This window comes from Vidua macroura, chromosome 2 (assembly GCF_024509145.1).
Source record: "Vidua macroura isolate BioBank_ID:100142 chromosome 2, ASM2450914v1, whole genome shotgun sequence".
NCBI lineage: Eukaryota > Metazoa > Chordata > Aves > Passeriformes > Viduidae > Vidua > Vidua macroura.
The window spans coordinates 70,549,590-70,576,587 of NC_071572.1; the positions used below are offsets into that span (position 1 = coordinate 70,549,590).

General features: G+C 45.3%; 1 protein-coding gene across 1 annotated transcript in view; it reads right to left on the reverse strand.

Annotated features, from left to right (window-relative positions):
• The window catches only part of ARHGAP31 (Rho GTPase activating protein 31), a 59,921-nt gene extending 45,426 nt beyond the window's left edge, over positions 1 to 14,495 (reverse strand). Inside the window, exon 1 of the mRNA XM_053971072.1 lies at positions 14,396 to 14,495. Within this exon, the coding sequence (XP_053827047.1) occupies positions 14,396 to 14,495 (100 nt within the window). The remainder of the gene's footprint in view (positions 1 to 14,395) is intronic.
• Positions 14,496 to 26,998: the final 12,503 nt, after the last annotated feature.

Here is a 26,998-nt window from a genome sequence, read left to right on the forward strand (position 1 = left end):
AAGATTAGCAGAAGTAGCCTGGCCAAGTTCCAGTCTAGGGTAATCTCTTCTGCTATTTCAGATCCATACTGCATTGTTTTTTCCATTTCCTAACCCCAGGGGTTAGATGGTAAATGGCTGTCATGTTCTCTTCAAAGCTAAATTGCCACGTATCGGGGCAGAAGCCTCGCCAAGTCAGGACAAAGCACCGTGGGCATGTAATGCCACCCTGGTGCTCCTCACACCTCCCTCAGAGGCTCTTGGTATGGAACCTGCTGAGACAGGCAAGCTGGGTGAGCCCAATCTTTTCCTGCCCTCACTCTCACCCAATGTGTCATTCCCCAGAGCTGCAGGAGCCCACTTTTCAGTACTGGGTGATGAAAACAGCTACGACTCTTCCCATTTAATAACAACAATAATGGGAACTTTGCACCAAAAATAAGGTGATACCAGCATCATTTAATCACTGAGGGAGGTAGGATGTGGAAAAACAAGGAGTGCCTTAAGGTCTCTCATTGAGCCAGGCAGTGGCAGGAGCAGAGCTTGCCACAGCCTGTGGCATGCCATGGATGTGACTCCTGCCACCTCCTTCATGCAGTTCAAACTCCAATCTGAGCAATTCAGCCTTCACTGGTGCACAAATGCTGGAATGCAGAGAAAAGCAAAAGGTGTGCTTTTAAGCTGCTTACATCTCCAGCAGGTCACCAAAGCAGATGAGGGACACAGGTAGCCAAGCTGAGGCTGCAAAATCTCCCTCCACACGTGAACACTCATGTTCCCTTGTAGCCACCAGCCCTGCTCCAGCACAGGACATGGAGTGGGTGGCACTCCCCGGGGCGCACACAGAGCTCTTCCCAATATTTCAGGGAACTGCACTGCTGGTAGCTCACAAAAGCACTCAGCCAAAACTGCTGACACGTGTCAAATTCCCCAAGCAGCATTACTGGGACAGCCAAGGGAGCTTGAGGAGCCATCTGGCCAGGGACATGGAGCCCACGTGTCAGGGAGTGGCCTCTTGCTCCCAGGGCTGGAATAATTGGACATTGTTCAGCATCTGAATTATCGCTCTGTTGGGCTGTGGGCTTGTCTGGTAGGGACGAGCTAATTACCATATAAACTGCTGAGGGGAGGAGAGGGTCAGGGATGGCCCTCGCCCTTCTTCTGCCCCACAGCAAACAGGAGGGTTTTGTGCCCCCACAAGCAGAGAGGGGAGAATGGGTGGGAAAGCAGAAGTGAAGGGAGAAGCCTCCTGAACACTTCCCATACAAACACGGGACCCCCTGTCAAACCTGGGAGCGGATTTTCCTGCCATACACGGAGTTTTGTTTGCAGTTGGTTCCCTGGGAACCAGCAAGCAGCCATCAAAGTTGCCCAGAGATCTCAACAGCTCATGGTGCCACGTTTGTTACCTTCCCTTCTTTGTCGCACATCAGCCAAGATGCTGTTTTTCACCACCACAGCCCAGCCAAAGAGCTGAAGTTTCTGCAGAGACAGGGCTGCATTGAAAGTCCCAACCTCCACCCTGTCATCACCACGAGGTAAAGTCAGCAGCACTACTGCTGCCAGCCACTTTTCAAGGAGGCAGGACTGGGGAAAGGGATAGGAATAAGGCATGCTACAAGCTGCAATATCTTTCCTTAAGCACAAGAATTGATGTCAGGTGCACCTGCACTGTTCCTTGAATCACAACTATTCAAAATCTTTTCATACCCTGCAAACATGTTCTGTCAAGAGGCAGGAACACATTTTTCTAATTTTTCCCATTCTCCTAAAGAAAACATGCACGTGTCTTTCCCCTTTTTCTACCAGAGCTAAATTAGATTTGCTTCACAGGTACATAATGTTGCAAAGAGAAGCCTTGCAGTCACCCTTTGTCCATCTGCTAAATCCTTCCACCATACTGCAGTGAGTTCAAATCTGTAGTAAGAGATGCATGAAAAATCCCAAACAGGGAACCATCATTAGGGCAGGGATAAGCCTCTAAAGCCCTTAGGATCCAGAGCTGCAGTTCTGCATCTGTTTAATGCCCAAGAGCTAACATCAATAATTTAATGAGTGCCTTACATCCTGAAATATTTCACAAACTGCAAAAACAAGACTCACTCCACCCACCTCTAGGCTGGGAGGTGGCAGCTGTTGAGCCAGGCAGAGCAGTACTACGTGACAGTTTAGGACACTGGATAAAAAAACAAATCCTAGCTCCAGCAGAAATTGCTTCTGCAAAGGAAAAGACACAGCACAGCATGTGCATTTGTAAAAGAGACCCTATGCTCTAGGAAAGAAAAAGATAAACCAGGGATTTTTTAAAATATTGGGATCCTTGTTTTACCATGTGCCCAAATGGCAACATTTCCCCAAATGATGCCAAGACAGCAACTTGACAGAGCTGTTACTACGCTTGCCATCTTCTGAATCACCCACCCCATTCCTGTAGCAGATTTTTTTGGGCCAGTCCCATGCAAGCGCTAACCAGACATAAAAACATGCTTGGGGTGTAATTGCTGCAAGTGTGGCTTAAAGCTGAGCAGTGGCACACTTACTGAGCTACCATGCTGAAGGCCCTCAGTAGTACCCAGTTCATCTTCTCAAATCTCATTATTGCAGCAGAGTGACAGATGGGTATTTTAGCAGGATAGAAATGAGGACTAATTAGGACTCCTAGCCCTCCTTTGTGTTTGTCACATCAGCTCCTCCCCGCCTCAAGCAGGTTTGTGAGCTGTGGTGGAGAGCTGCCTCTACCACCACGTTCTGCCTGCCACCCCGAGGAGGACAGCAGGCCCTGGGTCACCTGCACCCACCTGATCTACAGACGGGGCTGCAGGGGATTCCATTCCTTACCTAGGTTCTGGCAAGTCTGGAGGGTGACCCCAAACTGAAGTTACTGGGATATAGAACTGAATTCCCTGGCTTGGTCCCCGTTTGTGGCTTTACACAGAGAACCTTAGACAGCAGTATGTAAGTCACTATCGAGCCAGGAGGGAAGAATGATGGACTCAATGATCAAGAGCAGCTCTTCTCATTTACTGCTCCTAAGCCTGCCTTGGGCACAGAGGTTGATATATTGACTTTGGCAACATGTGCATACTGCCATCCTGGCAATAAAGTTATCAAAATGGAGGGAGATGGGGAGAGTAACACAGGTGGAGGTAAAAAAAAAAAAAAGACAGCTAAGTAGAGGGAACTGAAAACACTTGAGAGAAGGGAGAATCCTCCATGTTCCCTCTGCACCCCTGAGCCATCACCTCAGGTCAAACCCCATGCTCTTCTTAGAGATTCCAGGACATTTGTTTTAACTTTTTTTTTTTTCTGTTTGTTTGGTGGTTTTTTTGGGTTTTTTTTTGTTTTTGGTTTTTTTGGGGGTTTTGTTTTGGTTTTATTTTTTTTTTTTCTGCATTCCTCCTTGTTGTACTTCTGGTTTCCAGTCGGGACTGGAATGGAGAGAACAGGATTACAGAAGGAAGTCTGTTGCTCTATTTTTCTGGCTTGATTAGAAGCAGAAGATGCAATAAATCTCACAAGAGAGTTTGTTCTAATTTAGTCTCTCATGTATCTGAAATTACCTGACCAGAACAAGGGTAAGGAAATGCACTACCAGTTGAAGCACACTGAGAAGATAAAAACAGAAAGAGCAAAATGGTGAAGCTGTTTCTCTCTCTGATTTTGCACAAAGAAAGTAAACCATTCAGCCCCACTGACAGCTTATTTATTTCACACAAATTGCAGCACAGATGCAAGGGCTCAAGAAGGAAGCTCACCCTGCCTGATCACACCTCTGAACCTCCTGAGGTGAGACTGCCACCACCAGCAGCAGCAGCACAACAGGAGAGGAATAGAAAAACCAGCACCAGTTGCATGTGCAGCAAAGGGTTTTCCACATGCCGGATGGCTCTGTTGTGCCAAGCAGCCTGTCTGCAACAGGACTGACAGTCACATTCACTGCTGAGATGGTAATGCATCAAAAATATCCCAACTGAAATATTCAGCTGCAGATAAACACACATACATACACACACACACACACCCTTCCTCCCAGCGTTCTCTCTGCTAAATCAGCATTTTTTGATGAGCCAGTGAATATAGATGGTGAGTTCAAGCACAGATCCAGCCTGGATTCTCAGCCTTGCATCCCAAGCGTATAGAAAATTTGTGAGCATGTTCAGCATCTTTCAGGTAAAAAGGTGGTATCAATGCTGCTGTGTTTAGTGAAAACCAGCAGTGGCATCCTTTAAATGAAGTTTGTATTGGAGAAGCTGACCTGGTCTCCTGTCTGATGCTCTTCAGGAAATAAATTACTCAATGTAGTTACATCAGGAATGTCTCCTGGCCATTTGCATGTTCAATCCCTATTCTAGAGATGGAGGTATATCTCCTCTAAACATTTCCTCATGTGACAGTATCTAATGACATGACAAAATACATGCAAGTTCCCAGATTGGTGAGAGCAAATAAAGGGCATGAGATTTAAAGTGAGTTTTGCATTTGGTTTGGCATTTATTTTTTGTTCTTTCTTTAACTCTTCTGTGCTTTATAGAACTAAACAAAGCCTCCTGTTCCAGATGATAAATCTCCATGCTGCTCCTGGCCCCAGAGAGCACAAGAGATAATAGCATTTCCAAAGGCATTTAGTTAGCTGAGCCCTGAGTGTAGAAGAGGGCAGTGAGGAGTTGGAGACAAATTGCTATGAACCCAAGTCAGCTGCTCAGGGCATATTTCTAAGAGCAGCAGACACAGCTGAGAATCCTGCAAAGGGATGTGAGTTTCCCCTCCCCTTGCTTGATCCCTGTGCTGGAGATGTAACACGGCTTCTGCTCCCCTTGTTTCCCGTGCCTTTCTGCTCTCCCTTGTTGCCATAGAGGCTGGTATCTGGGACTCAAAATGTGGTGCTCCATTTGTGAGAGTGGGTGAAGAAAAAGCAAGATTTGCATTATTAATAATTTTCCCCACAGTATCCATTTTGACAGCAAAGTTTCTCACTCTCCAGTCTGCTGGACATGCTTTGGCAGAAAGGAACTTGACCACAATGCCCTGGTTCTGTATACCGTGGCTTTAGGGGAGGTCTTACAAACACCACCTGATAAAGGTGTGCTGCTTCAAAGCATTTTTGTAGACTTTCTATTAAGCCAAGGCTCTGCACAGCTTTCAGAAGATGCAGCATAGCAGTGTATTATATAAATTAATTTATTTGGGCTGACCAGCAGCAAAACTTCAGAAACCATTAAAGAACTGGGGCTCTTTATGAAAAGACAGTTCCTTTTGGGTATTAACCAGGCCAGAAAGAGCATTAAGCAAGGCAGAAAGGATCCTTTACAACATCCTGATTGCACATTATTGATTGAATTGCCAGCAAAAACTGGAATACCAAGGAAAATTTCTGCTAGTAACTGTATAGATTACTAAGAACATCAGAAGAGTTAGGAGGTGAGTTGCCAGCAGCTTGAGGGAGGTGATCCTTCCCCTCTGCTCAGCACTGCTGAGCCCACAGCTGGAGTCCTATGTCCTATGTCCTCCACAGTACAAGAAGGACTTACTAGAGCAAGCTCAGCTCAGGGCCATGGAGATGAATAAGGGACTCAAGCATCTCTCCTATGAAGAGAGGCTGGGATTGTTCAGGCAGGAAGGCTCTATCAGTGCGAATGAAGACCTGCTGGAAGGGAATGAAGAAAGGGGAGCAAGTCTATTCTCAGTTGTGCCTATTGACAATAAAAGACACATAAATTAAAAACCAGGAGACTCCATCTGAACACAATACTTTTTTACTTTGATGGTAGTCTGAGGCTGGATCAGTTTGCTCACAGAGGTTATATTCAAAATTCTGTAGAGATTTTCAAAATTCAACTGGACACAGTCCTGGGCAACTGGCTCAAGCTGACCCTGCTTGAGCAGAAGGTTTGGTCTAGTTAATCTCAAGAAGTCCCTGCTCAGTAATTCTGTGATTCTGTAACATTTTCTACTGCTGTTAAGGTAACTCTTCCTACATGGACATTAACTCACCTAAGACGAGGCAGCTATCCAGCCAACCTGGCACTGCCTGGAACTGAGTCTGTCACACAGGTCATCAGCTGGTGACACCAGGTAGAAGAAGGCTGGTTTGAGCCTAGCCCAGGTGGCTGCTTCCAAGTGAGAACATGGCCAATTGAGGTGGAGGAACTGAAGGCAACTGCAAAAAGCATGAATTTTTCTCTTCCCCTTTTGGTGCACTGTTAAAATCAAAAGGGCCCCCACCTGGGTGAAAATGGGGAATCTAATCCAGCTGCAGGCTTGTGTTCAAGGCAGGGGGGTGAAACAGAAGAGGACTGGCACTTCCCTGTGCACTTGTGTACCAGAAAACTTGTAGCATTAGGGACTGAACTCCTCGCTCTCACACACAGGGCTGGCAGTGATCTGGCACTTGAGCGAGGGTGAAGGTTAGTATTGGTGTCTATAACTTCATTGTATGCAAAGGCCCCAACATCTGACAAAAAGGTAGGTCTTAAGTCCATGGTTAAGTACTTTCATATCTGCAATCTGCAGAAGATCGGAAAGTCTACTTGTGGTTTCAGATAAATGTAGAAAACAGAGTCTACATTATTGAATTAAGTATGAAAGTTATAATAATACAGTCAGCACAATTGCACAATGTAATTTCATTTAACAATAAATTCAATTTATGTTACACTCTTCTCTGCGTGCATTGTAAACATACTGCAAATTCTTTTTTTTGTTTTGGTTTTTCAGGGGGGGGCTGTGGGTTTTTCTTTGTTGGTTTGGTTTGGTTTTGGGTTTTTTATTGTTGTTGACAATGCAAAACACATTAACTGAAGTTATCAGCAGAGAAGCTGAAGACTCTGGCATGCGAGCAAAGGACAGCTGAGGCTTGAGGCTCTGGGAATGTATGGAAAGGAGCCACTAGTAGATGGCTAGGAACACTAGTTACCCTTGAAATAACCAGCAGTGCAGCCATTTAGCAGCCTTTGCATTTCAATAAGATATCTGTAGGTTTCCATGTCAGAGCTCTAAGTGTATCTGGCACCCTGTTGGTGGTGCTGGACTGGAGGCAGATGCTGGTAGCTCTCCATCCTTTAATCACCCTCCAGACAGAGATCCAGTCCAAGCCATGATGTGGGCAGTCAATCTGACAGCCACCCCACCCCTGGCCCTTCAGAGCAGGGCTGGTTATACCATTACTGACAGGCTGTTTTCATTTCCTTTATTACTGTTAAAGGAGAAACACTGGAATATATATTTTTGGCACAACCCTGACTGCCAGCAAACATTGCTGCTGTAGAACTGTGTCATATATGCAAAGCCCAAGTTACAGATGCGTGCTTTCTGAGCTCTCCAAATTAGAACCAGGCCTACACCAAAGCTTGGGACCCAAGCACCCCTGACCAGTGGGGACCTCCCAGACTTGCTCATCACGTCTAGATCAGCCTGTGTTGTACATCCACCCCATGCACTGCCAGTGTTTCATCTACTACAGCTGTTTTCCTGAACCTTTGAGAGCTGTGACACCACAAGCAGTGGAGTCCCTACTCCTCGGTTTCCAAGTTCAGATGAAATCAGCTGCTACCAACAAAGAGAAAACATTTGCTAAATCAAAATATGTGTCCTAAGCTAAAACCTGCAGGCAAGATGTGATTCATGCTGTTTGCAGGGGGTGGGGGAGAAGGCGGGATCAAAGTGGGGCTCAGTGCATGCAAACCACACATCTGCCTCCTGCAGTGCTCAGTAAGGGAAATGTAAAGCAGGAGGCAACATGCAAGAGTTCTCTGCTAATCACACAGTGCTAGCAATGGAAAGTCAATACAGAACAAGGAGCTGAGCTTGCAACATGAATGTTAAACAACAGTAACACTGTGCCACAGAGACACAAAAATCCAGGTCCCAGGAACCAGAAACAGATTGAGGAAGTAACACAAACATAATCCAAAACAAGAAGAAACAGCAAAGTAACAGAAGCAAACAGATGGCTTCTGTTCCCGTTGTTCCCAGTGTCTTTTTGCTCTCACTTGTTGCCATAGAGGCTGGTATCTGGGACTCAAAATGTGATGCTCCACTTGTGACAGAGGGTGGAGAAAATGCAAGAATTTACAATATTACTAATTTCCTCCACAGTATCCATTTTGGCAGCAAAGTTTCTTGTCCACTGGACATGCTTTGGCAGACACTGAAAGGCCAAGGAGCTGTCTTCCCCTCAAAGCCCAGCCTAGCTCCTCTACCTGCCAATACAGGTACTCAGCTCTCAGACCCCGCTGCCACAGCTCTCCTTCACTGTATAATCACACAATCCCACTTCTTTTCCCCCAAAACTTCAGAGTTCAACCATCCCTTTTGCTCCTGTCACAAGGTTGAGGGGATGCAGCCTTAAATATCCACACAGGCTGCATGACTAGAGCCAGGAACAGACCCCACAGAGTGCAGGCCATGTGGTTTCCCAGCATATCAGCAGTGTGAAAATGTGGATCAGACCCCAGCAGCACACCATACACAAAAAACGAGGACGAAAGCATTTCTGAGCCAGCCCAAGAGCCCGTTCTTGTCCTGCTCTCCTCCCAGCCCCTGCTGCTTCCTTCCATGAATGAAGAGAAGTGTTTGCATAGCCACAGAGTAAGGTAGGTCAAGAAAGAGATCTAAATTGAAGGCAATTTGGCTCCATAAAAAGGTTTCTTTTCAGCTTGATCAGTTCTTGAGACAGAAATCCCCAGTGCCACAGTTTCTAATTTTGAGAGCAGGATGAATGCAGCTCTTCATTCTTCTGCAGCAGATTAAATGGGTGTGTGGCATTTTCATTTTTATGAGGGGACTTTAAAAAAAATAAATAAGCTTTGTCTTTTTCCTCCACTTTGCCTTTAATGATTCTTCAGCAGTTTTCCCAGGACTTCTTGCATGCATCACTAACCAAAAGCACCTACCCAAAAGTATGGGCATGCCTTCACTTTGAAACATCACTACAGGAAAGGCAGTTTAAAAAAATGTCCTAAGTGAACACAAATACAGCCTTGTATGGCACACACTTACTTGTGCTATGGGCTTGCATGCACCCTCATGCTCATCCCAGCATGCTCCTGTCCCAAAAGTCATGCAAGAGTGAGGAAAGAAAGCCACAGGGCCCAGAAAAGCTGCTTCACATCTGTGTAGCAGGTTTAATGATTGATTCAAAAGGGAGTCTGTTCTTGAAGCAAGAATTTTTTTTCCTGAGTGACAGGTGTCCTTATCCAGTCACAAGGACAAGGCAGCTTCACAGTGAAATGCATGATGACAAAATCACTTTGCAGAGGACAGTGTGCTTAAGGGGCTGTACCAAAACAAGCAAGCAGTATCCAAGCCCACCTTTCCTTTGTACCCAGCACGCCACTGCTGAATTATTGTGGCTGCTCTCCCTCTGAACTACTTGCCTATGCTACAGCAAAGTCTTTGCCTATTGCAACTCTCAGATGCATTGAAGAACCTGCTTATGGAGCCAGGGCTGGCCGGAGCCACCACCTTGTTGAGACCACTAATGCAAAATGAAAACTTTCCTTATTCTTTCATTCAAATGCAGCTGTGACCAGGCAGAAGCAGCCACTGCACAGCCACAAAGCACAGAAGAATGTCATATGGGTTAGCCATGTTGTTGTCTCCTTTCCTATACTACAATCAAGGGACTTGTAAGGGTTTCCTCACATGTCTCCCTGTCTACATTTGAAGATAACAGCTCCTCTTCCCTTCCCAGCCTCAGGGAGAGCTGCTGGCTGGCTTTGCTCTCTCTCCCCTCAAGTGGAGAGAACAAGGGAGTTGGTGGCTTCAAAACTTCTCAAACGAAGTAGCCCTTTTTCTAAAGCAAAGCCAATAAGCTGCATTAGATGAATAGATAGAAAGGGGTTTGGGTGCTACAGGCTCAGAGTGAGAGCCATTGAGGGAGCTATGGGGAGTGTGGGAGGGGGTTGAGGGGAAAAGCTGAGCTCATTGCATCCCAACCAGACAACATCAGGCAGGAAACAGATGTGGAAGAAACCACAGAGGGGTACAGCAACAGCAGAATTAACTCTCCAGCAAATAGGGGAGTCTCAGTCACACAGAGCTGACCTGCACCATAAGAACAAGGCACCAAGTCTGAGATTTGGCTTTATGCACACCTGGTAGCACCTCCTAGCCCAACATCTAGACACCAGCATACCAAAAAAACACAGGAAACATTCAGCCATTTTCCAAGTCCTACCTGGTTCTAAGCATATGAAGCAAAGGTAGATCTGGATTGGTAGTGGTTCCTATGCAAAAGACTGGATTATCTTTTACCATCAAAAAACAATTCTTGTAGATGCTGTGTGCATTTCCATTTTAAAGAGTGGAAGTTGTACCTGGCTGTATACCTGAAATCCCAGCTTGAATCGCCCACAGTTAAAAGAACTGGGAATATTAAAATTCCTTTTGATTTAGTTCCTCTCATTTTAACAGCTTTGACTCTTACAACAGCCTCCTCTTACAATACTTCTGTGATATAACCAGAAGCAAGACTGTTCTTTGTGACTGTTTTCTTAAGCAGTTCAGAGTGTCCTGCCCCAGCTAAAGATGGTGCACAAACTTGTGTCTTGTCTCCTCTGCTGGCCCACTCGTCACCAGAAAATTATAATGTTGTTATTACAGTAACTGAGAGCCTGATGTGCAACTCCCACATCAGCAGAGGCACAATGCATTTTTCTCCTCTGGAAACCAAGCTGGTTATCAAGAAGCCAAAACATGACTCTAATGTTAATCCTTCAAGACTATTATCTGTGAGTCCCATTACACTGATCCATTTCAATAAAGTTTGGCACAGTAAAAAGTTTTAGTAGAGGGCATTAGTACTCACTTCCTTCTGCATGGACACCTATCCATGTCCAAAGTCTGTGCATGGACACTGCTTTCTAGTGAAGCTTTTATATTTCAAAGATCACTTGCCTTCAAGTGAGGATTCAGTGCTAGAAGTGACACAGGAGGGACTACATAAAATTAGACAACTTTTCCTCATTGGTATTGCCAGCCACCATTCCTTTATATCTGATGTGAGTTTGTCCTCATACACGTTGCTATTTAAGCCATTGTTTGATAATTATGGTGAGGAGGAAGAGAAGTTTATTTTCCCTCAAGTTTCTAGCCCTCTTACCAAAGAAAGACTTGAAAACATAACCCAGATGCACACTGAAGTTTTGGAAAACAAAAAGCAGACAAAGAACCCAGCATAGATTTTATGTAGTGGTTTCTGTGGCCTGAGTCATGATTTTTAAATGCTTGTGTGCACTGATAGCAGTCTGCCCCATAAGAAGTGTGACCAGTGTCTGTGCAGAGACTGCCAGCAGGAAAAGGCCAAGTAGGGTCAAATGTGGTACTGACAGGAACTGACTTGAAACACAGTAAATTCAACACATCTGAGTATGTAACCAGCCACCAGACATACACATCTGCCCATCACCACTGACCTGTGTCAGATCTGAAGAATCAGCTTAGGGCTAAAGGCTTTGTATCACGTTTTTTGCTCCTGAGCTGCTTCACTGTACCTGCTGAAGTCTTCCTATTTGATCGTTTTTAAACACTTTGTAGTTCTGCTGCAGCTTTTATTTTATTATCATAAAGTTCTTTCTAACAGAGGCTTGGGTACATGGGTCTGGTAAAGGAGACAGTGGGATCTTTGGCTGTCTCTGAAGAGAACCATAGCAAGTTATTAAAGAGTTAAATGGGAAGAGAGGAAATGCTGATACCTTTAGCAGAATATAATTCTCTCCACTGGAATTTGGCAACAACACAGGGACTAAGGTCCTTACAGAAAGCTCAAGCTGCTTGTCAACAACCACAAGCATGTAGGGACTTAAGTTGTGCCTCTCCTCCACAAAGCATCGCACAAGTAGTGCAGCACCCCCTAACTGTAAAGGTCATGTACTAACCCAGAGGGGAAAATTCCAAATTGAATCATCTTCACTAGCCTTGGCCATCCCCTGTGCTCCCTTGGCCAGCACCAGCAAAGCAAGTCTTGGCCTCTCCTTGCCTGTGCAGCTCCAGTCACACACAACGGCACTGCAGGACAGCATAAAGCAAACCTGAGCACGGAAAGTACAACCAATATGACTCACGTCCTGCCGGGCCCACAGCATCTTCTTTTCCAGTTAACCCTTCTGGGTGCATTTTAAAACCTACTTTCAGAAAGGCCCACAACAAAATGTTTGCTGGACAGCAGCCAAAGTGCTCTCCTGCTCCTCACCACTCTCAGATACCAGGAACACTCTTAGAACTTTGTTGCTACTTAGTAGGGAACAACCTGTGCCTACATCCCACCAGTTAAACACACAGCACTGAGAAGAAAACAAAGCAGACAGAAAGTTACAGCCTTATGTCCCTATAAAACCTGCTGCTTACAGGAGCAATGACTTGTCACTGGAAATAATTCTTAGCAGGACAATTCAACTCTCCCCAGATCAACCATCTCTCATACTCTGAATGCTCTTCTAATTTGGTTGCAAGTTCAGGATGTCCTGGTGACATCTCAACCTTCCTTTTTTCCCCAGTACATCACTTCAGCATTCTTGGTCATTCTTATTTATCCTGAGAGTCCTCCTACCAACAAAATTAATTATCTGTAATACTTTAATTTCTTTTCCCCTTGTCCTGATGAATTGTAACTTCCAATCCAACTTACACCCTTACCAATAAACCTACAACAACTCTTTCATTTCTGGATCCCACAGCACTGGGCAGTGAGATGTGCTACTGAACAAACAGCAGTATTGCATAAAGGAAAGGAACTTCCTATTCTCCCCACTGCTCCTCAGCATGGAGAGATAAGTACATTGGAACTGTGAACCATGCCACAAATGAGATTTGAGAAAATGTCCTTCCTTCTTGTTTTCAAAAGACTATATTAAAAAAAAAAAAAAAAAAAAAAAAAAAAAAAAAAAAAAAAAACCTATGTGATTTTAGGTAATAGATTTTGCTCATCTGGCCTAATTTCAACTGCAGTAACTATGGTTTTGCCTTTACAATTCCCCTTGCTGCTTCAAGTGAATATACTGCCTGTGCCTGCCTTGCCTGTGCTGTTTTCCAGTGCTCCTGTAAACAGCTGTAAACAGTTCCTCCACCACAGAGGTCCATGGTAGCACTGGATGGATTTTATCTGTCTGCACCTCACACTGGCAAAAGTACATCAGTTCATTAAGTCTGTTATTTTTTGACACTTAATTCAGTTGCCATTAAAAGCTATACAAGTTAAAAGATCCAGTACCTGTTGCAGACAACACACAATGAAATTGAATGGCTGGTTTTCCCCCATACCTAAATAAATGCCCATATATAACATTTCATCTAAGTGATAAATTTACTGCCCTCTTCACTGTGCAATGGAAAGTACTCCTGTTATGTAGCTCATCCCTCTGCCAGTGCGGTTCCACACTGCACTTCATCAGCCAGGCTCATCAGCAAATGAAAGACCTGATTGTACAGCTCTCCCTGTACAAAGCTGACATTTCTGCTAGAAGTCTTTTTTTTTTTTTCCTTGAAATAACCTGACATTGGTAAAAATGGTCAATTCAAATTGGAACATAATGCTAAATCAGGATCGTAATGCTAACATCACAGATGGTAACAGGCATGTATTTATTTTTTCCTCTTGCTAAACTGCAGGTCGTTCTGCTGGCCAAACTTACAACCACTTCTCTTGTCATCCAACCTACTTTAAGAAAAAATGTTCTGCTCCTTCCCTCATCAAGGACTGACCATTTCAAACTCAGGACCCCCTTATTTTATTGGAGTTACCTCTTGTCTGAGCTACTGTGTTCTCATTCAGTACCTGGAGCATGAAGGTAAAGGGGAGAAGGAGTGAAAGCCAACAGGCAGGGTGGTTAGCTCAGGGTGGTTAGCTCAACATTTTAGCTCAGATGCCTCCTACACCACACACCGTACTCCACCCCATAACCCAGTCTCTGTCCTGTCTCCATCCAGTAGTCCAAGGACAACATGGGAACTGTACTGGAGTCCAGTTCCTCTCTAGAGTCCTCCCAAATTCTAGTCTCATGGACTTAAGGTGGATTTTGAAATCCTGGAGGAGGCAACACTGAGCACAGATCAGATTTCCAAACCTGACTCCCTAAAAGCCTCTTACCCCCTCCACTGCCAGGCAGATGGGAGAGGGCATCACGACTGATGTTGGGCTGTCTTTGTATGCACTTAGGCAACCCGAGAACCCCAGCCCAGTCCTTTCCACACACACAGCACTACTCATGCAAAGGTCATGCAGATGCATCACCAAAGCATCTTCGGATCGTTCATTCATTGTGAGTAACAGGGCAGTGACTCCACTTCCCGGGGATAAATCAGCTCCAGGTTGTCTAACCCTTAGCTTTTGGAAAGGTCTGGTTTGCAGTCCTGCCAGTAAGAATAGGGGGACATGTGCTTGGCTTTTCTGCAACCAAAGCGAGAATAAAGAAGCATTTACCATCCTGCCCAGAGCTCTCGAGATACTCCGTCAGGTCGCAGCCGAACGCGCTTGCGGCTCCCTTCCTCTTGAGTTTCTGTTTGGCTCCCTTGTTCTTCATGAGGTTAGTCCCAAAAGAGGTTCACCCCCCTCCTGCCTTGCCCCCCTCCCCCCAGCCTCACGCTGGACGACAAAATTCTTGCTCTTCTCCTCAGACCACCGCCCGTGTCCCGCTCCCAGGGAGCAACATCGGGGGTCCCGTACAGCGTCCAGCCAGAGAAGTAAACATTAATCCCCGCCAGATGTTGGGCTGCTCCTGTGGCAGAAGAAGGTCAGGGCGAGAGGAGGCTCCACAGCCCGCAGCAGCAGCGATCATAGCCTGAGCCCAGAAGGGTTCTCATCAGAGGCAAGTGGGTGGTTGGGTGGTTGCCCGCATCAGAGCTGGCAAGCTGGGGGCAGGAGATGGTGGGAGGACGTCTTTCCCTCAGCGCGATCCCGGGACCCTCCACAGCCACCTTCTGGGTTTCGTCAGTCGCGCTGTCGCCACTTCCAGCAGAAGGCGTCCCAGTCTGGTCGTCCTCCTCTTGGCTTTCGGAGGAGACTGGAAGTTCAAACGGACTAATGAAAAGGGACTGGGGAAGAGCCTGCACAAGGCTCCTCTTTGGCTCCCCCCCCTTCCCCTCCTCCTGCTTTGGACAGTTGGAGGAATGAGAAACCAGCTTCCTGTCCTGACTCCCGCTCAGTCGCTCTCTCCTTTCCCCCGTTTTACAAATCCTAGGATAATCCAGCTCAAAAAAAAAAAAAAAAAAAAAAAAAAAATGCTGAAAGGAAGTTAGCTGAGGAGGGGGCGGAGGACGGTTTTTGGCAGTAAAGTGCGTGTGTGTGTGCGAGCGAGAGGCTGAGGGAAGGCGGGGAGAGTAGTTGGGGGAACAGGGATGGGGATGGGGGAAGGAAGAGGGAAGATTTGCCCTGGCGGTCGGCAGATAGCGGATTGCCCGGGAGGAAATCACTGCGGGGCCACGCAGCCCCTGGCGCGGCCAGGCGCTTCCTGCTCTACCAGCCCGCAGCTCGGCAAGGGCCGAGCAGGGTCCGGTGACAAGCGGAGAGACCGGGAGCCTCTCCAGTGAATCTCTTCCTCTGCTCGCCGAGCCCTTCGCTGCGAGGTGCCTTCCTGCCCTCCAACATGACTCTGTCACTGCAGGGTTTGCCTTCCTCTACAGAGGTGCGGACTGGAGCTGCTGGAGTGCCAGGAGGGAACAGAGCGTTGGGGCATTAAAGAGAGGGGGAAGGAGCGAAACCTTCAGCTCCCTCCTCCCCAGCAAGCAGAAACAGATGCTGTTCGGGCATCTGAGTTCACATACTTTCGAGTCAGCTCCCAAAAAAGGCTCCCCCTGACCAACAAAGGGATTTAGATAAGGAGCTGAAATGACTCAGTACAGCAAGAAGGGGAATGGGACAGGTCTGCCTTCAGGTCCTGAACCTTGTCTGTGTCATCAGTCCCTTCACCTCACAAATGCTTTTCTGGTCCAGTTTTCAGTACACACATACACCAGCTCATTAGAGCAGTTCCTTGCACTTAGTTCACATTTTTTTATCCCAGAAATTCAGATTTCTTTATGGGACTGGGTATGACCACCAGCATACCCAGGGAGGCAAAATTAACTCTCCTAAGGCTTCACTGACCCCTCTTACTCTGTGCCAAATGTAGCTGTATGGGTCTGGGTTAAAAAATTAGCAAACAAATGAAAAACAGGATATTACAGCTTTTCACTAAAAATCAGGCCAAGACAAGGAAAGTAGTTTTGTTTTGGAGGAAAACTGGCCAGGAAACAGGCCAAAGGACACCCTTAACCCACCTCCCTTCACAAGCCTCGGTTCTGCATTCTCATGGGGCAGAGGAACCCCTCTGCAAACTCACCACCTCACTCACTTGAGAGTAATTTTTCAGAGAAATCAAGCCTCCGTCTGAGATCTGACCACTGCCAAAATCCGTTCAGGTTCTGATGGTATGGTGACTTTTTTTTTCCTTTAGAAGTGTTGGATGTTACCACTTCACACATAAGAAAAAACACCAATGTACCTAGCGAGGGACCTTGCACAATTATAGCTCCAATTGTGCAGTTTATCACTGCAATTATCATAATTATCCCCATTTTATAGCTTGATGCCTAATGGATTGAGGGGAGAGTGATTTCCAGAATGTGTCATAGAGATGTCTGGCCTGTCACCTCGCTGCCTTCTGCTCCCACTCGCAGGCTAAGGAGGAAAACTCAGGTCTCACCACCAGACCAGTGGTTGTTCTCAGGAACTCTCAGTTCTCATGAAACACTTAGAACTTCCTTGAATTTATTCTGAGCTTCTCACAGCACCTTGATGTTGAGTCAGAGCATGGGATCCCTCCCCGCACCGGCGTGCCACCAAAGCCATCGCGTGCCACAGCACATCCTGCCTGCCTGCCAAGGGCTGCACTTCACACAGCTTGCACAGACAACCGGACGCTCAGACCTGGATGCCTTGCCAGCCCATCCTCCCACTGTCTGGGTGGCTGGAAGATGAAGCCTCCTCAGGGAGGAGGCATGTCTTGCTGCACTGGCCAGCCCTTTCCCACATGGCTGAGTCCCCACACAGGACCAACAGTGAGAGAGCAAGTTCACCATGGCGAGTAACCACACCATCTTCTTTGAAGCCCTGAACTCCCCTCTGCAGACCCCTCCCTTCCTCCCCTCCTGAGCTAAACAAGATGTTTAATATCACTGTACCAGTCTCCTCCACTGCTCTACATCAGATGGAGGTCACATCACTACCAGGGTCTGTGTCCACCTGTACTTTCGTCTGGTGACCCTCTACACCACGCTTCTGCCCCATCTCCATTGCCCTCCATCATCTTAGATATGGTTTCTCTACTCCTCTCTTGAAAGTCTATCCAAACAGAATGTCTTCAGAAGATGATGCCTTCATTTTTAAATAAATAAATAAATAAATTCAAAAAATAAAATCACCCCCTACATGAGTAAAGCTTCCTCATGTCAACAGCGAGGGAGTTCTGGCCCCAGGGGCGGGCGAGAACCCTGTGCAGCATGGGCCCCCTCCCCTCCCTTGCACAGCCCTGCTCCAAGTCCCAGAGCATGGGCACTCAGCAGCACTGCTGGATCAGCACGTCACCCTCAGCCCGTGGTGTTTATTACAGGCCAGCAGGCATTTTCAGCTGGAAGCACTATTTCTTGGTGCCATCTTTGGAAGCCATGGTGGTGGGTCCTGCTGGCTGATGAACACTGCAGAAATTAGGTGCTGCCATCTCATTTTGGTTATATGGGGTCTGTGGTCTACTGCCCTGATCCCAGCCAGGACCCTGGACCCTGAGTGTTCAGCACCAGGCTGCACCAGCAGCCATCACCACCATGGTACCATAGTGGGGAAAGCAGAGAGACTGCCACCCCCATGACAAGAAAAAACAGTATCTGAAGCACAAGTGGAGGGAAGAGAAGTTAGAAACAAAACAGGGAATATTCCCACGTTATTCACAGAAGCTCTTTCAGATGCTACAGGTTTGCTGCCCAGCTCCTCGTTCCCGTGGAGGGAAGAGAAAGGAAATGGCATGGCAAGCTGGGTGAAAGAGATGTGTGCTGCAGCGAGAGAAAGAAACCATGAGAAGCTCCAGGAGAGCTCTTGCCAGGGAGGCTGGGCTACAGGGGTGGCTCTTCCCGTGCCAGGATAAGGTTCAGCAAGAGGACAGAGGGGAGGTCACTACAGGAGTGCCCAGGGAGCCTGTGGCCAAGAGGAGAAGAGGAAAAAGGAGGAGGAGAAGAAGAAGGAGGAGAAGGTCAGGCAAGGTGAGCGGGAGCCAAACAAGGGAGGCTTTACAAATAAAGCACTTCATATCAGAGCCTGAAATCAGTGCTGAGCCAAGGGATTTTTCTGAGGGAAAGGGGCGATGTTCTCCAGAGAGGAAAAAATACGAAATCTGGATTTGCGCAACCCAGGAGGCAGGGCTCTGAACTAGCTTGAGTGAGCAGGGCTAAGGAGTGAGCCAGTGTCCCTCCTGTGAAAGCTTTCACAGACAAGATCAGGCAAACCTGGAGAGGAAAAGATCTCAGGCAAGAAGAATGGAAAGCAAAATGGAATTCAAGGTTAAACAGATGGAAAAGAAGGGGGAAATTCTCTCCCTCAAAAAAAAATAGAAAAAGAAAAAAGTGAATGCAGAACAGGAGCAACACGAAGCCAAATCAGGGTTCTCATAGCAGCTATCTCTCCATAGAGATTCCTTCCTTATCTCTGCCAACATGTGCAGAGTGTGATGGCCAGTGGCCCCACAGTGCCACAGCCCAAGTCTGGAAGCCATGACCCCTGACATTGACTTTAATTTCTTCCCTTTGAACCTGTAAATATAGGTCAGGATTTTAAGTCAGTTACAAAGGCCTCACTGTCAGCAAGGGCCACAGGTTCATGCAGGAAGGTGGGGCACCTTCCCACCTTACTTCACTGCCATGCCTCACCCACCCTTCAGCTTGAGAACGGATGTGGTGAGCCAGCCTCGTGTGTGAATGAACACAGCACAGATAATGACTTTACAGTTCTTTACAGTTCTCTCCGTTCTCACAGACAGGGTATCAGTGACACCAGGACCACTCTGAGAGCCTGGGGAATGAGCTTTGGCCGTTAGGTCTAAGTATTTCTTCCCCTTCCACTAAGAGCTGGGGGCCGTGGCTGAGGCGTCACAGAGGCTATTTCTGAGCACCCATCTCTCCCCTCCCTGCTGCATTTCCTTCATTGTGTTTGAGCTCTTTCCTATCTGTGGCCTTTAAATCTCCACCAATCTGCCAGGCGCCACTCAGCACAGAAGAGGGGGGGAGGCAGACTCAGAGAGGGGGAGATCTGAACCCCTAAAAATAGCCCTGCCGAGTACGTCTGTTTTCCTGACACAGACGGTTCATTGTTAGACTCTGACACGCCAGTTCACCCTCCCTCCCCACCCCTCAGCATACTCTCTTTCCTCTCCTGCCCCTCTCCAGAGCAGTTTCCTGTCTACTCCCATCTCTGTGGCCAAAGCTCGAGTGTATTGTGAAGCCAAAGGCTGGCGTGGAGTCTTTTGTTTCTCAGAGTACATTTTGGACCACAGATTTTGGGGTTGATCCTTGTCACAGGGCACCTACCACTCTTGGTTTCTAATTTCACCCATTCCCAGCCACACAAGCCCTGTCTCATCAGCTCCCACCTCCCTTTTTGCCTACACCCTGACATACCTTGTTCTGTGTGTCTCTCTGCCCCATGCAACTGTTTTGTCAGCTACTTTGCAGATCCGAGCACCTCAGGAACAAATGAAAGAGGCACCTCACACATGCTACCGAGTCTCCTTGCTGCTGGCTGCCTGCCCATGACATGACAGTGTAGCCAGGGGCACAAGGTTTGGTGGTGGACTTGGCAGCGCTGGGTTAACAGTTGGACTCAATGGTCTTTTCCAACCTACATGATTCTAAGTACCCCAATATAACATGATAATTCAGTACTGACCATACCGAGCACAACTACAAAACACGCAACTATGTTTTCAGCCAGATTGCCTTCTCTAACTGTTCACAGTCCTTTCAGAGATGTTTTGGATACAGAAAACAGGATGAGGAACATATCTCTATTCCCTAACTCAGAGCACAAACTTGTTTGGACTGTGACATTTGCCCATTTCTGTGTCTGTCCAGCATCTAGCACAGAGGATGTCTAATTCTTGACTGGGGACTTCAACTGTTCATTATTTAAACGACATGATCACCATTACAGAAAGGCTTTATGTCTCCTTGTGCAAAACTCTATTGATAGCTCAGTAATATATGACAGTATTGTAAAAAAAACATTCAGTGAAAATAAAATCTATCAGACAAGCCACACAGCTAGCAAAACCTTCCTTCATCTCAGAGGTATGGTCTGAACCTCCTCCTAGCATCTTACCAGCAGGATGACCCATTTGGTGAGGCAGGAAGACCAGAATACTTCCACGATGGAGACATTCCAAAGTCACACAGGCCTTTTTGAGAGCAAATTTTTTAATAACTTCAAAGACACAGCTGGCAACTTTACACTGAGTACAAGCAAGGTAGTGTGTCACAGAGGTGATTCCTTTAACACATTGCCTCACTGCAAATATCAACAATAAAGATTCCCACCAAACCAGGAAATATTTTTGCCTGCTTTTTTCCACCCAATCAGCTAACCAAAGAGGCCCACAGAAATTTAAAAATTTGCTTACAACTACACCGTGACTCCACAGCACAGCAAAAAAGCCCAATCAGCTACACCTGTAAACATGGGAAATGTCTTAACCATAAGGCCATTTCTTCTCATGTCTTACCAGTCTGTGAATACAAGTGATAATCAGAATTTTCAAGCACAGACAGAGTCTCTAGTAGCTGAGAAAACTCAACTAGGGAAGAGAATCCTGAGGAGATCTATCTCTCTATCCCTTCAGACACCCCTTGCTTTGTCGCTATGTGGCAGCTTTACTACCACAGCCTAAGAGATAGAAGGAGAGTTTCAAGTATCAATCTCTTCCTCCACATTTGCAACACACTGATTTTGTTGCAGTTTCTCCAGCCCTTTAGCCTATAAACACTGTTCTAAGAGTAATGAAAAATCTGTTGAGCCAGAGGCCTATAATAATAAAAAAAAAAAAAAATAAAAAAAAAAAATATTTTGTCTCTCCTGTCCTCAGTTCTGCCAAACAACAGTATTGGTAGCCCTCTGTAAAAAAACCCACGTGCATAATTTCTGATTAGCCCAGCTCACCACCATGCAGAGAACACTGTAACCAGCACCCACTTCACTGCCTGTATTTCCACTTTCAGATGTTCCTCTCTTATCATCCATTCTGCTAATCATGTTGCCAGAGGAGAAGAAAGTTGTGGGTTAACCTGACTGCATAAAAACAGCACCCTTGCATTATCTTAATGGTGATTCAAGGCTAAGGGCTGACAATTAATCTCTATTATAAGGACTAAGCTGCAAGGGGGAAAAAAAGTAGATTTAGGGGTTTGCTCCAGCAGTCATCCATTTTGGTCACTTTCTGTAGAAGATATGGGCTGTTTCATAATAATGTTGTTGTTGTTGTAAATAAAAATCTCAACGAATAGCTCAGGGGACACTTACTATTTTAGGGATAAAAGCTAGCCTGTTACATGCTATTTTTAAAAGTCACTTAAAACCTGAGTTCTTTTATTCTGAGGTCTTCTCTTGATCACTTGCAAGAATCATCTTTTGTATGAGAAACTTATATCTTGTTTTAGCACAAGTTTTCAACTAGATTCCTTCTGTTGTGTCTGAACATCCAGCACAAGGATGAGTTCCTATGAAGAATCACCAGCTATGATGGTGGTCTTCAGCTAGGACAGTCTGCTGCTTCACACCTTCTCTCTGTCTATAACAGGGCAAAGCATGATTTGGTGGCAAGAAGGGGCAAGAGAGGAAATACAAGTTTACAAAAGCCACATGTCCTCTTTGCAGACACCTCTAATGAGGGCTGGCAGCTGTGAGGGGTAGAGAGTGCTGGCAGCTGCATCAGGCAAGGCCAGGTGTTCCTGCATGTGGCAGGCTCTGGCACATTTGTTGTTTCTTATTTCTGCTTGCTGAGCTACATCCCTGTAGGAAATGCTCTGGTGGGTCTGCACAAATGATCTCCTATTGTCTCCTCTGCAAGGCTGATCATATTCCCTCTTCCTTCATGTTTTTTCTTCCTGCCTCACACCACATCTCTCTTCATGGTCAGGCATGTCCCTAGGTTAAGTGGAAAAACAACTTGCCTCTCTACTGTGCTCTCAAATGCTGAAGGTACTAAGCAGGAAAATCAGCTCTGTGGGGAGATTCCTTCTCCCCACAGATTTGAGTGTCCCCTCTCTCAGGATGTGTAAAATTAAATCCCCCCATAACTACCTCAGGAAAAGACACATTTCTGCTTCAACATTTCCTTACCTGTGCCCTGGCTGTTCTAGAAGGATGTATTTTCTGTGGTGATATGCCAAGTTAAGGAGGATGTTTTTAAACTTCTTTAGCACATATGTTTTCTCTTTTCCTTTGCTTTCAGAAATGTCACCAGCTCTGCAGTGCTGTCAGCAAAATTATTTAGTTTGAATCCTACTGAGTCTCAACACTTCCAAGCAAAGGTGGCACAAAGTTCTCTTCTTTCCATCACAGGTCGAAAGGGCTCTTGGCTTGCCTTCATTCTGACACCTCATTGCCTAAATCTGTAGTTCAGATTATTTCCTGACTCGTGCTGAAGTTAGACTGGGTATAAATTATAGCAGAAACTACTCAGAAGACTTCAGGCTAAAACTGGTTACATTCTCTTTGTGCTTTGCAATTACTTACTCAGCTTAACAGGCTGCTTTCAACTTTTATGGCTAGTGTAGCATTGTTGTAGGTGGCCAAGAGGACTGGGATATCTAGAGAGCCCTCTCCTGTGTAACTGGGGTGCCTACAGCAGAACTGGTGTCTTTTCTGTAGACTAGCAGAGTGGGTTTGTCATCTTTAGAAATAAGCTTTGGCTAGGAAGCCTGGCTCCCTAATGCTGCCCTGCTATATTTAGACCCTCTTCTGGTGTGCCCACCCAGTGCTTTTCCCCTTGTTTGTTTCCTTCCAAACAATGAGACCTGAAAGAATTGCTTGGAAAGGGGCCAGCGCTCTTGCAAACGAAACTGTCAGGCGGCCAAGCTTTGCAATGGGCCCCTTGTAACATACTGTACTGAGAAATGGGAAGCAATTGTGCCTCTTCACTCCAACCTCCACCATGGGCTTTTTCCCCTTGCTAAGAGCTCTGTGGTGTGGCCCTGCCCCAGGGACTGTCTTTGAGGAGGTGTCAGAAGACACGGGGGGAATGCCAAGAGACAGCAAATCAGAATGGCAAGGAGCAATGTAAGATCTGCTCTGTGTTCTCCCTCACCCCTAATCCTGTATTCCTGCCAGAGCACATTTTAGCAGCAGGTTGTTCCTGGAAAGCTTTTGCTATCTTTGCCCTGATTGTAGTAGGAGCTGTTCATGTACATATAGGGTTACAGGTGTGGTCAGATGCCCTTCTCCCTCACCCCATTGTTCTTTTCCGTGCTTTTGTGGAGTTTGGCCACCATTCTCTGCTACAGCAGCACTGTAAGGGGAGAGAAAAAGTAGCCCCAGCCCTACTGGTGTGCAGAGCAAGAATAAGGTTACTTCTGCTTGTTTTAAACAAATGGAGCCAAAGTAAAAAATAAAGAGGGGAGAAACAAACAAATAAAAAAGCCATATAGGGAGAAGAGAGAATGAAAGTCTTTTTTAAGACTGAGAGGTCTGCCTAATCCACAGCAGCCTAAATGATGGGAGCCTGGAAATCACAGATTTGCATCCAAAATGGATTTGTTCCACCACCTTAAGTTCCAAATTTGCTGCTTCTTTTGGCCCTCTGAGCCCAAATATCTCTAGCCAGAAAAGGACATGTGTATCCCTGAGGGAGATTCCAGGAACATCCTTCAGCTGGATCAGGTTTGGCTTCAGCTGGATCAGGTTTGGGTCTTCCTTTAAACCCATAAGCACTAGAGAGGTTTTCTTGAAAAAAAAAAAAAAAAAAAAGGTGCCAACATTTCCAGCTGTGTAAGAAAGGTGTTGAGTACCAGAATGACAGCAAAATTTACAGAAAGAGAAAGACTAGCTAGAAGAGTATCTGCCTAAACCACACAGACATCTGCTAGTTCTGCCTGAGAAGAAGGGTATAAATCTCTTGTGAGGAGGAGGGCAGAAGTGACCTCAGTGCCAGTGTCATAGTCTCACTCCACTGATCACCCCATATGCACAGTTCTCTGGCAAATTTAAGAGGTGTGGGGACAAATGCAGTGGTTTGAGTTATATAGCATCTTTTTGTAACAATACCAAGTATTTCCAACTTGAAAATGGAACCAACTTTTAAGAATAGCTTAGGAGAATGCACGCTGTCAGGAAAAATGCAGCTGGGGCAAAAATAAGTAGATAATATTTTGAGACCATGGGCACACATCACTGATTCATGGCCTTTGTAGGAGAGCAGTCTCATGGAGAAACTGTATATGAATGGAGGGTACAGGGAACTACCAAAGTGCTACAATTCATGTTTTACAGGTAAATCAGTAAAAGGGAGAAATTAATGCACCAAGGAGAGGCTGCATTTCAGACTGACCCCTAGCAGACAGGGTCTATAGGATACAGCATGCAAGACCCTACAGTGTTGCACTTCAACATGTCACAGAAGATAATTTGAGTAGCTCAAAGGACTCAATAAAACTGAGTCAATTGGGAATTGCTTTTGTCATAGGAGATTAGGAAACCCAGTATGTGTTGGGTTTTCTGGATTGTAAATAAATATTATTTATTACTGTCACACAGCAACTGTCATGAAGTCCCAGCTCCTGGTGTCAGGGGGTTTCTTGTAAGACTCTCAGATTTCAGGATAAACCACTACCAAAAAAGCTACAGCAATCATTAGTACATAGAGAAATTTTAAAGATATAAACCCAAAAAACATGGAAAATTTTGGATATCAAGCTGAGAAAAAAGGCCTGTCTCTGTATCAGCTCCTGATTTAGTGCACACAAGGAACAAGATCTGGACAAAATCTGGACAAGAAATCTGTGATCTTGGCTTGTGTTGCAATAGAGAAGGAGGTTATTTCATACTTGCTGTTTACTGCAGAACACAGATCCACTGTGCTCAGTGACTAAAGATCATTTATGGAGCCTTAACAGTCAACAGGAAATTATATTCGCGTTTTGCCAAATCACTTTATCATTATGCCATTTTGAAAAGACTGTTCATCTATTTCAGTGGTTGCTTAGGAGATGTGACAGGGATTGGTCTGCAGCCACATCCTTTCCCGACTCTCCAAGATAGCGCTGCAACCCCTTACCTACAAGAAAGCCACTGGGCCATTGTTTGAATTACCAGGGAGATTTCGTGCTTGGGGTCCTTTTTTGACCTGTTGTGGCAACAGAGTCAGGTGGAGGAAGTCCTGAGTTCCAGTAGACCATGAAATGGAAAAGGTTGCCAGCACGGAGAATCAGGAGAAGGTGGATTAAAGACATCCTGAGAAGCTCAGAGATGGCAATGAAATGGCTGCTGAGGTGGTGCTAATTGTCTGAAGAACATGCAACAAAAACCTGAGTTTGGTGATTGCAGAACGGGTCCTGTTCTGAGAGGAGCCTTTTGCGGAGACTTCTGTTTAGATGTGAAATGAGTAGGAGCAATGGGAGGACTGCTAGGGGTGCAATCATAGCTGGTTTGGGGTTTTTAAATTGTGTTTTTAGTTTTTAAATTAAATGGACCTTCCTTTTAGAAAATGAAGCTGTTTAAGAAATTAAAGGTAAATTTTGTGTATTAAAGGTCTAAACTCACACCAGCAATGTGAGGTAAGTCACCAGTGAAAAAACTAGAAAAATCTGCTGAAGTACAAGAGCTCCTTTCCCTACAATTTTCAGACTTTTCCTGGAAGTTCTGGGAGGATTTCTTAAGTTTATTCATTATTTATTATTATTTTTATTCAAGAACTACTAGTCTTATCAAAACTACAAAGTTCATAGCAAATTGAAACAGCAAGGAAGACTAGATTTTCTTCTTTCGTCTCACTGTAAGTGAGGCTGGAAAGGCTGAGATCTATTAGCTATAAAACCTTGTAAGACATATGAACCAAAAAGAAACAATTAAATTCACACCTACAGATACTATTTCCTTTCCTTGCTAAATCAGTTTTATCAGCTTCTATGTCCTACACAACTATTGGGTAGCTCCATTATCAAATAAAAAGTAGAATTTAAATGCTGTCTTTCTGCATCTTAATTGAATTCAAATTTTTTATCTAAAAATAGCTTGACACAAATCAAAGTAAAAAAAAATTATCACATAAATAAGCAAAGCCATTCGCTATTTTCTAACATAAGTAAATGCAAATTGTGGATTTGAATAAAAGTGAGTGATTAGATTGTTCTCTTTACATGTGCAGAGAGCCCAGACTAGCAAAAAATTACCAAATTTAGAGGAAGAGCTATATTTAGTTTCAAATCAGGATGTTTTAATTACCAGCTAACAGGAAGCAACCTTTTTTGTTCAGTTTAGTTTTGTTTTCTGGTAATTTTTATGGAGTTTTAGAAATAACTACAAATATGAAGTATAATTAAAATAGATTACACCAATCATCCTTTTTTTTATCTGATATTTTTAAAGCACACCATCTCAAACAGACATAATCATACATCAGTCATGTGGAAACTACAAATGCTTTTCTAAGATACCCCAATTTGTGCCAACTCACAGTTGTCTCCCTTTTGAACTATCTAGGCTACCCATAAATTAGTTTGAGCTAGATCATCTCTTTTCAGGTTAACCTTTGCAACAAGTAACATGATTTCTCACGTGTTTGCTGGCTTTCTCATTCTTTATGGCCAGAGAAGAAGCAGATAGCAGTGGAGACCCCCAACACTCAGTATGTGCTTAGCAGCCTCCAAACAAAAGAAAAAAAAATTACAAAACACCGTTTTTTCTGTTCACTCTAGGCTAACACAAGCTCCTGCTTATTACAGGCATGTGAAACCACAGTCACTCGATACCTGAAGGTTATAAACACTTTCTGAACTCACTGTGAAATGCCACAGC